General features: G+C 29.9%; 1 protein-coding gene across 4 annotated transcripts; it reads left to right on the forward strand.

The window, feature by feature from the left end:
- The first annotated feature begins 936 nt into the window (after positions 1 to 936).
- Positions 937 to 10,205, forward strand: LOC143247830 (transmembrane protein 170B). Of its 4 annotated transcripts, none has more exons than XM_076496358.1 (4): positions 937 to 1,028; positions 4,646 to 4,889; positions 6,320 to 6,490; positions 7,700 to 10,205. In XM_076496358.1, the coding sequence occupies exons 2-4, from the start codon at positions 4,733 to 4,735 to the stop codon at positions 7,828 to 7,830; spliced, it is 459 nt and encodes a 152-aa protein (XP_076352473.1). In that variant the 5' UTR covers positions 937 to 1,028; positions 4,646 to 4,732; the 3' UTR covers positions 7,831 to 10,205. The 4 variants fall into 4 exon arrangements, with proteins under 4 accessions (XP_076352473.1, XP_076352478.1, XP_076352498.1 ...); XM_076496363.1 differs by lacking the exon at positions 937 to 1,028 and adding an exon at positions 1,595 to 2,548; XM_076496383.1 differs by lacking the exon at positions 937 to 1,028 and adding an exon at positions 1,595 to 1,799.
- Positions 10,206 to 11,122: the final 917 nt, after the last annotated feature.

Raw genomic sequence — 11,122 nt, forward strand, 5'->3', positions numbered from 1 at the left:
TATTTTGTAGCTTTGTGCCAACTATAAACAAAAAAAAAACCCAAAAACTTAAGTACACTAAATTTATACCTTTGTCATCGCTCAGATAAGTAACATCTTCGAAAAAATAAAAATACTGGTAAACAAAGTGTGTTTGGTAAATCCATGCTGGCTTTCATTTATTATGTATTACAGTAAATGGTTTTATAAAGCTTCTTCTATCATGGTTTTAATAAAGACAGGGTCAGCAGGTTTCCAATGTCAAAAATCGAGACAGTGTGATGATATATTAGCTCTGGAAAAGTTTAAATTATAATAACACTTATTTTGCTATATACTAAACAGTATGATGTTTAGTGCATCATATTTTAATTCACGGATAAACAAAGCTGTTTAAAAGCTTATCTAGTTAAATAATAATAAATATAATTGAAATCTTTTTAAGTTGTATTTAATCCACTGAGAAAATTTTCGCTTCTTCATTTCTTCCTTTCGCAGGGGGACCCGGCATGGCCTAGCGCGTTAAGGCGTGCGCTTCGTAATCTCAGGGTCGCGGGTTCGCGCCCGAGTCGCGCCAAACATGCTCGCCCTCCCAGCCGTGGGGGCGTTATAATGTGACGGTCAATCCCACTTTTCGTTGGTAAAAGAGTAGCCCAAGAGTTGGCGGTGGATGGTGATGACTAGCTGCCTTCCCTCTAGTCTTCCACTGCTAAATTAGGGACGGCTAGCACAGATAGCACTCGAGTAGCTTTGTGCGAAATTCCAAACAAACATCCTTTCGCAGGATGAAACATTGTATCGTGTGATTGATTTTCCTTTAAAAATTTGAAGGAACTGTGTATACCGGCAAACCGAACATATCAAACTTGCATTGAGATAATAGAGAAACTGGGGCAAATTAATACTTTTATTGTTTCTGATCACGACTCAAAAAATAAGTCTAAAAACTGACACGATCTCAGTTATAGAGGGAAGTCTGGGTAAACCCATAAAAGGGACAAAACAAAAACTTGTAGTATGCCTGCATGCCAAATAGTGACATATTGAAAGTAAGTCAAATATAGCATTTTTAAATATTTCCGTAATTAAATACACTGACCCTAAAACTTTAAAAATAAACAAAAAACTTAGAAATAAATAATGAATGAAAAGAACTACAGGAAATACCCGCCCTCCAGGCAGGTGTAACTGCTAGTTTCTGCGGAAGATTATTGAGCCTACGGCTTTTTCTGAAATTGTCTGACAATTCTACAACAATGTGCTTATACTTAACATTCAATAATGTTTATCATCCATGATTATTGACAGTTTAAAAATAATCTTTCATCACAGAGTAGATGTTATTGAAGTATTTTTTTTATAGACGCAGTTATCAATGAAAGTGCCTTGTTTTTATGTTGCAACACTCGTAAGATTTGGCTAAAGATAAACAAATATTTTTTTTACGTTTGGTTTTGGTTTTTTATTTTATATATTTGAAAGTCACTGTTTTGGTTTAATCCGTAACATAATATTTCTGTGGAAATATCAGTTGTTTTGTTTATTGCTTAGGTATAAAATACTTCTTAGTGTAAAAAAAAAAACCCAGTTATGATTAATGATGATCGGTGTGGTAGTTTCCGAGATCTGAGTTTTGGACATTTACATCACAAGCTTAATTGTAACAAGATGTTCTTTTAAAATACAAATATTTCAGTTCTAAACGTACACGTTAGAAGCCGCTAAATTCTGTTTGTGATGGAATTCGTTTGTTCTACGAATGTGTGTGACAATTGGCTGCGTATACTATATGTATAACTTATAATACAGGTACATATATGGTAAATTATTTTTTTAAATATGTTTTGTCTCAGTTTCAATTATTTTATTTTCTAAATTACAGTTTAATACCACACTGTGAGCTCATTAAGAGGGACTTTGTTCAACTTCGTTTTTACTGAAAAAACTACTAACTTGTACCAGTGAAATAAAATACATGCCTGATATTTTGATAGGGACTATCGCAAAATATGAGACTGAGAACAACAATACCGAATAAAACAGAAAGTTAAAAATCACTAATATCTAACTGAGGGTATGTTGGTTGTATTACTTACATGAGTCATATATGTGAGGTGATTTGTAAACATCTTGCAGTTGTTTTCGTAAGTAGTTGTATATTCAAAATTCAAACTCTCCATCATAAAAGTTTATAAAGTGCAGTGGCTGGTAGTTATTAGTAACAGTTTTCCTAGTTGGGCCAAATTAGCTGCTGACATGATTATCAGAATGTGATGGTGTCTGATATATGTTTTGGACTATAAGATAACTATCAGTGTAGGGAAGGGGTCATTGATCTGCGGCTGGTAAATCAATCGTGCCTCTACATACGACAGAGTATGGGTCTTGAGTCTCATTCACACACATATAGGAAAAAAGTACTACTATTAAATAGTAGTACTAGTTATAGTATCCCAGCAATTGTACCTCTGGTTGACTTGTATTATCCTCCTTGGTTTACTTTACTACCGTTTATCTTTATTGGTGTTTCTCTTTCTGGAAGAAGTCTTATTAAAGTATTGTGCTATATGTAAGTACAATAATCAGTTTGTGTTTTATTTGGATTTTATTTTACATTAAGCTGCAAAGTTTGTTAATTGTGTGTATATTGTTTGATTTCATATAACAGTTGACTGTAAATTACTTGCTCAAAGTTTATATTCTCTGTGGTAATTTTGAACATTTTTTGCCAACCTTTGTATTAGTGTACCACCAATATACCCATTGGTTCATATAAATAATTAAATAGACTTGAATTCAAGGATAGACCTGTTTTATCATATTATTTTTCTATTATTAAATAATATATTTCTGATGATGAAACTGTTGTATGTATTCATCATATTTATTTTTTTACTTTTTATGTATTAGGACATTGTACATTGATATGGTAAAATAAATGTTAGTGCACAAAATGATGCATTATAATGAGTTTGTCTACCATACATATTTGAATCTGTTAATATTGTGATGATGTTCAAAGAAAATAATTACATTTTTATAAGCAAAACTACAATTTATATAATAACTTTGAATTTCATTGTTCATGTTTTGGACTACCCCCATCATTTTTTTTTTTTAAAGGAAACAATATAGGCTTAAGAAGCTATCAAAATAACTTATAATGGTTCAGAATTTAGGCATTTGATCTGTGTTTCCTAATGTTTGGCAGTTGAATAGAAGACCCAATGCTTGAATTTTGAATTGTTGTTTATAGTTTCATAAAACACTTGAAATTGGACCACACAACCTTTTGAATAGTATTTCTGAAACTTTCAGATGTGTTTTGTTAAAGGAGTTGTTGTTTTTTTTACAATAATTTTTTATAATTGCATAATTAGAGAAATTGGTAGCACAGAATGTAAACTCTTGAGCTCCAATTAATAATTTTTATCTGCTAACCATAACTACATCTCTAAATTCAGCATGCTGTTCAAAGTATTTTTACCCAGTTGATGCAGAAATGGCAAAAATGTTAAAAAACAGTTGAATAATTGTTATAAGTAGTAAATCTGCTAATATAGATAGTTTATGTAGAATTAGAGATCTTATTTTTAACACTTTCAGTATGTTTATTTTCTAATTGCTATCATAGGAAAAGACTTAGTGTATTAATTTTCATTCTTAGAGCATTATTACATTTTCAAAAAGCTAATAGTAGGTACAATTAGAGTTTAGGTTATGAGTGAAGTAAGCTAGAAAATAATATAAATACTGATATAAAGTATTAATAAATGGCTACAAGAATGAACAGCTAATATTGAAGTTTTAACATAAACTAGTAGCAATTAAATTATGTACCATTGTCTTTACTATTTAGGCATGTTGTTTTATATATTTGTTATATTCTAAACTTATGATTCTTTAAATGTAGTGTGGTATAAAAATAAAAAAGGATATGGTAGGAAAGAAACTTTTTACAAACATTAGAAAATAAGTATATGCTGATGTTTATCATTAAAAATAATTATAAAATACACATGCAACTGTAAATTTGTGCTTTTCATTATTTTATTTGAACAACTGTTTATATTGTGTCTTAATATATTTTTAGCTGTATCATTTTTTGATATAATTATTTTACTCATTCATGAATTATTATTTATCTAAATATAATTATACCTTTTCACATTATTTTCAAGTTAAATGAGTGTGTCTAAATTAGCAATGTAATTAGAAATACAGTTTGAGAGGGGAATGCTCTAATAGACACAATAGTTGTGAACAGTTATGTAAGTTTATCTAATTTACTTAACAAGATTTTGAGTCATGAAGCTTTAGCTGCACTTTTCTGTAGCTTCTTGAAAATATATTGATTCTACTTAAGCAAATCTATCTTGCAACATTCAGTGAGTGTCTTAAAACATAACCTGAACAATTGGTAGAATTTGTTTAGCTTTCATTGCAAGCTTTAAACTATTAATAAGTGTTCTACATTATACCATTAAGTGGTAATTAAACTTTTTTATTGTATCTTATCATTTTTAAGTACTGTTTTTGAATAATGATTTCTTCAGTAATTAACTATGATTTATGCTACCTTTAAGATTTTGTCATTATGAAGATTTATTTCACTTTTGTGAAAAATATAGTTAAATCTGTGTTTTTTGTTGATTTTGTTTTTCAGTTTTGATTTAACAAGTATGGGGTTTATAATGGAAAGTAAGAAACACCACTCAGAGAGACCAGTAACTACTTACTAAGAAGTACAAGTATGTTAAAGGAAAACAATTCAACAATACAGCTAAGTTACAAAAAAATACTGGCTCCAGTAATGGGTGCTTCAACTGATGATTTTGAAACTGTAGAACTTGATTCTATCATCAATGTAATTGTCTTAAACCCTGCTAACCAATTGGACACATTTTCAGGTGAGGGTGGAGTTTAATTTTAATTGAATAATATTTCTTATTTGCAGGTGTTGTTAATCAAAACTATTACCATCAAATCATATTAAAATGTTATGTTATACTATAGAATGAAATCATTATTATAGGTAGGACTCTAAAAATATTTGTAGCTATCTGAAATTGAGGCAAAATTGTCTATTAGAAAGATTCTCACCAATTGGAAAGATGTGTTTACCTTTATGCAAGGCTCGTTAGGATTTGTATCAGATAGCTGTTGCTAGTGGCCATGACTTATCTAGACTTCTTGGTTATGAAAAATCATCTTTCATCAGCTTTTCATGATTGATAATTTTACAGTGTAAAAACTTTGAAGTAAATCATTAAAATTGTTGTTTCATCAAATAGGAGTAAGGAACGATGAGTGATAAGAGGCATTCATTTAAAGTTGAAAAGTGTAGAGTATATTCTTTTGTTAAAATACTGTAGAGCATCTTATTTTAAATTTAAATATTTATTTCATAATGCAATGAAACTTTAGTCAACAACTACTATGATACAGGATAGCTTAAATAAATAAACAGTGCAGGTTGCAATATCTTCAGTTTGTGTAGTGCACTTCTTATTTTGTGAGAACTGCCTTAGGTTTGTTTAAAGCAGTAAACTGTTGTAACATGCTAGTAATTTCCACAAACAGCTTGCAACAAAGGCACCTGGCTTAAAAATTTACCTATCATTAAAGTCACTTATTTAATACTTTTTTTTTGTAACTTCTTAAAGTGTAGTACAGCTCATTTGTTTAGGAATATTGTATTTTTACCCACCAGGCATTTTTCCCATATTTTTGGAGCCATGATTATGAGGTGTGACTGTAATTTATGTACCTGTAAATATTAAAGTATGCTCTCTTGTTACACCCTTGTATTTCAGCCCTTTGCCATTTTTAGCTTTAGTAACAGGTGTATCTGTGCCACTATGAAAGCTTTTAATTTGTTTATGTTTTCTACCACTCTAAGCACGTAGACTTGACTGCTTTAGTAATTTCTCATATTCAACACTTCAGTGTACTTAGTTCTCATTAGTTAAGCATTTCATTGCGATCCTTCATGGTTTTGGTAAACATGTGATAAAGGCATCAGTTTATATTTCAAGGATACTACCTGTTGCCCAGGTATGTTAATACTACAAAATATGCTACATAATTCTGCTCTATATTTAGATGTTAGCAATTTTTAAAGTCATAAATTTCAAGTACAAACTTACTCTGTACAAGGAAATGTTAAATTTGTTTGAATGAGTATTAGCACAATCTTGAATTTCTTGTGTACACGAAATGAGAGTTAATCACAATGTCATACTGAGGTATAAGTATGAATTTACTGCATAACAGTAACATTTTAACATGTGATTTGAATGGATCTGATGTACATTACTAACACTTTTTTTTTAAATAGAAATGTGGTACCACATATTTCTTTGGGTTCTGTTTTCATCTCTCTTTGTACACTTTTGTGCTGCCGCACTTGCCTTTGGAATGTTAAAAGAACATAAACTTGGTCGTTTCCTGCCTCTTGTGATAGTCATTTTTGGAGTGGTATCACCTTTAACAGGAGGTGTAGTTACAAGTACGTATTTCAAAGTTTAATGCATTAGAAAAGAGAATATAATATTCCATTCTGCTAGCCAAGAATTGCACATTTTAGAGTGAAATTTTCTTGGTTAAGCTTAAAATAAGAATATAGAATGAGTAGAATGACAGCTACCATGTGGTCTCTTAATTTAACAAAACACTGGATGAATAGTATTTTCAGTTGTAATCCTAGTTATATGTTAAAAGTTTTGACTTGCTTAAGATGTTTTGGTTAATCCCAAATCTATATGCTAATCTAACAATGTTAAATCATTTTAATTTATATATAAAACTTAAAAATTAGTTAAGCTTATTTTAATCATTGACCATTAAAATTGATATTAAAACTAACAGTAAAGAAAAATGAAGTAAGTTGTTCGTCATAAAACACCAGTTGCTTATGCTAAGACACACAAAATGTGTAGTGTACTTCCAACCTCTTAAAGTTAGTAATTATTAAATAAGTCTAAAATTAGTAAAACTTCATTAACCACTCTTACAAGAATTGTATCAGTCTTTAATTCCTTGAGATTAGTTATTTATTTGTAAAGCCTGCAAAAATTTTTTTATTAATTTTGTTAGCTAAATTGTGGAACTTAAGAAGTTACCACATGTTCGACTGTTTTATGTATACAAAAGTTCTTTCCTTCTAATAAGTATATAAAACATTAATTAATGCCAAAAGATTTGACAGTGTGATGCATAATGTCATTTATAGAAATAACAACTATAACAACAAAGAAAGGACCTCAGGGGTTTGACTAGATACTTTGATCAAAACAAAAATTGTTCATTTGTTAGTATTCTTTTGTTTCTGAATGAGGTAGTTTTTAATTCTAACTTTCTCATCTCTGCTTTAAGAACATTAATTTATGAAGTGTTTGTGTGATATTGTAATTTATAAAAATCAATTAAGTAAACATTATCACCCTTACCTATCAAAAAACTGACACTTTGGTGAGACAGAAAGTTTCTGTTATCTTGCTGTACTGTATACTTTTCATTAAATTTCCATTTTCAAGATATTTTCTAAATGAGTCCCACCACTGGAAACCAACAGTACATCTGTAAGCTGTTGTATTAACATATGTTTTAATAAGTTTCTCAAAATTCAATGTAAACTGGCTTATTGTTGCAAAGAACCTGGAAATTTTACCTTTAGGTAAGGAATGCTTTGGTGTTTCAGTTTTTTGTTTCTTCCCAGGTGCGGTCATTGCTGGAGTATATCGTGCATCCAGATTTCAAATGAAAGCTTTATATGCCTTGATTTGGGGCATTGGCCAAACAATACTTGCAGCTGTGATGTCATATACCAGGATTTTGGCAACTCTATAATTATATGATTTACAGCAGTGTTTGTTTGTTGTACAGGTTATTTCTTCATACCTCATGATCATTATTGATTAGCACAAGTCATCATACATTTAATAGAGTTCTACAAATGTGTAAGCGGAAAGAGAAAAACATTTGTTATTTCTGTTTAGGTTACACGCTTTCATATGTGTAGTTAGGTTATTGAAATGAATTGACTATTAACAAAGGATTGCTGAGCATATATGTGTTGATGGTAGAAACTGCTATTTGATGTGTTGCTTAAAGACAGGCTAGGATTCTCAACCTGGAAGGACTGAAGACATAGATGTGTGAATTCAAATGATTTTTAATATTGTGTTGTTTTTGTTGTTGGGAAGTAATTTGATACCTTCCTTTTCTGGAAACATTATTGTGAAGTAACTACATCATATATTTTAATAGTTGTTTGTTTACTTGGATGTGGTATCAAGTCCTAAATAAAATGAATAATCATCTGATGTGTAAAATAAGTATCTATATGTAATAAAGCTGTTAAAAAGGAACATAGTTCTCTGCTTGTACTTCATACAATAAAAATTGGCAATATTAAAATAATATAAAAGCCAAAAGAATTGTAATAGTTCGGTTCTGAATAATTTCATTCAGCATAGCACCATCTGTGCTCTTTTTATTTACATCTCAAACACTATTTGGTAATGGTGAGAATGGTGCTAGTTCAGACTTGAACAATTCTTTTTATATTCCATGTTATATAGATATTTATAATTTGGTAATATAACCAATAAGCCAGGCTTTAAAGGAAGATATTTGGATTGAGTGTTTGTGGTAACCTTTAAGTTATGTATTAGGTGCAAAACAGACCTATAAATATTATTTAAAAATTTGTTAATTTGCAGTTTTCATGCATTTTTTTTGTAAATGATAGTTATAAATAGCTTCAGTAACATCCACTATAACCCTCATCATAGTTCTCAGTTTGCATATACTTTTCCTTATTTATTTGTAATTTTAAGTCTAGCATAATTCATGCTACCTCTTATAATATTAACATCAATGTTGTATTCTATGATAAGAAAGGTCCACCTTTCAAAAGTTCTTTAGTTATAGGGTTTTTATTTCATTTTTATCAATACTTCTTGAACTTGGGTGTTTTTCTAACATCATGAATGTGGTATTCTAAATATCTGTTTTTACAGATGCTGTTTACTTTAGCTTTTGATTGTCTTGTTCAGAAATTGATATTTTTAAAATAGTGATCACTGAAATATGCTGCCATAAGTAAAAGAAAAAATACTTTGAATCTAAATTTATGAATAATATTTCTTGGTATGTGATTGAGGATTTCTATATGGACACTGAAACTGGTCATTTTGTTTATAGCATTTTATGACAACAAATTAATTTCTACCTGTAGTAGATTGGTGGAAGTGTTTTTTAAGATGGGAGTTCCAAAAATATGGTTTGTGAATAGAACTTAAAAAAATATAAATCTTGTTTAATTCCTGTAAAATGACTTTTTGTTATCATTGAGCTTTTTTGTGACAGGAGATTTTTTTTAATGTGGAGTAAAGTAAATGATCTTATAGTGTTTTATATTTATCACACTTAACTAACAAAGAAGCATTTGTAAGTTCAGTTCTCCAATAAATGAGATTACAATAATCGTTTTGCATTTTGGTAAGTTTTTGTTGTAAGATGATAAGTATTCTAATTTGGCATATTAATTCACAATAGTTTGTTTTATAGTACTGTGCATATTAATGAGTTAAATTAGGCTATTACTAACAGAAAGTTCACACCTGACAACAGCTAGTATTGAATTATGAGAAAGAATCTATTCCAACTTTCCAGTTACTTTCTTCAGGGAAAATGCAAGTATTCTTTATTGCAAACAATTTGACTTGGATATTTATAGAAAGTGTATTAAGGAACGTGTGAAATGGTTTATAATAGAACTGTTGCTAATTTAGTTAAATCTTCTTATGTGTCTATTTTGCACATTGTATATTTCAATTATTGGTTTAAATTTTGTGTAGTTGACAATGTTGGCTGTTATATTCCATAATGCAGAGGAACTGTACATGCACTGAAACTTCAGATTAATATTTTTCTTGCATTTTAATATTGATTGTTATCATATATAAATATGAATCCTAGTAACAGTTCTTTTTTGATAATGGCTTTATAAGATACTACATTATCATTTGTGCTGAACAGTATTAAAAAGTGTAGATATTTTTTGTTTCAGGTGAAACCATGTATATATTTTGGTCTGTAATTTATATTAATATATCATGAATCACAATAAGTGCTTGTGCATGAACAAGGTAATATATTTGTAATATGTAAACCTCACTTTAAATGTGAATAAAATAATATTTCTTCAACACAAGAAACAAGTTATGAATAAATCAGATATGTTGCATATATTTCCTGGTTTCAGTTATGTTAAGGTTATAAGGAAGTGAAGCAGTAGTAAATCACTACAAATATCTTTTTATCATTATTATTCACTCATAAAATATATCTTTACACACCAGTTTCAGACATGCTGTTAATTGAATTTTAAATAATTTTCTAGTAATTTTAACACCATTTTCCAATTAATTAAATGTCACATAAAGGTAAAAATGTGAAACATGCTTGGGAAAATTTTTCCCAGGCTTTGTCCCATATTTTTGCATTGAAAGTTTTTTTTTTTCTGTACTTCCTTCAGTTTCTTTAGGACTTTATTCAGGTGTTGCCTTTTGAGAGTTGCAGGGGCTTGATGTCTTACTTGTTCTTATTTTCTTTAGCTCTTGTAATGACTGCAGATACCTCACCATTCTCCTTTCTGTCTGCTTCCTCCAAATGTCTAATTTCTGGTATATTGCTGATCACTAAATCATAGATGGGTGTCTTCATACACATAATCTTGAGGTCTCCCATACAATATGAATGTTCACCTTTATTCTTGCTGTGGGAAACTTTCTCAGTGTTCCATTAATCAGCACACACAGATATCTGTCATCTGGCCACTAACAACTAAACTGGTTCTCATTTCTGCACCCAGTGTCTCATATAACCTTCACTTTCTTGTCCCTGAAATAGTATTCACCTTTCAATGTTGTAACATGCTCCAGTCATTAGTGGAACTGTTGATCCATTTGCCTTCTTTAGCTGAATGTCAAGCATGCACTGTTTAATCATGTAGATAACACTTCCTTCTTGTGGTGAATCTGATGTTTTGTTTTTATTCCTTTCTTTCTGGCAGGAACATTTATGCTGATAGTCACTCTTTTCTCACCAGGATTATCTGTAGGTTGTTCCAGCT

This window comes from Tachypleus tridentatus, chromosome 1, assembly GCF_004210375.1.
Source record: "Tachypleus tridentatus isolate NWPU-2018 chromosome 1, ASM421037v1, whole genome shotgun sequence".
NCBI classification, from domain to species: Eukaryota; Metazoa; Arthropoda; class Merostomata; order Xiphosura; family Limulidae; genus Tachypleus; species Tachypleus tridentatus.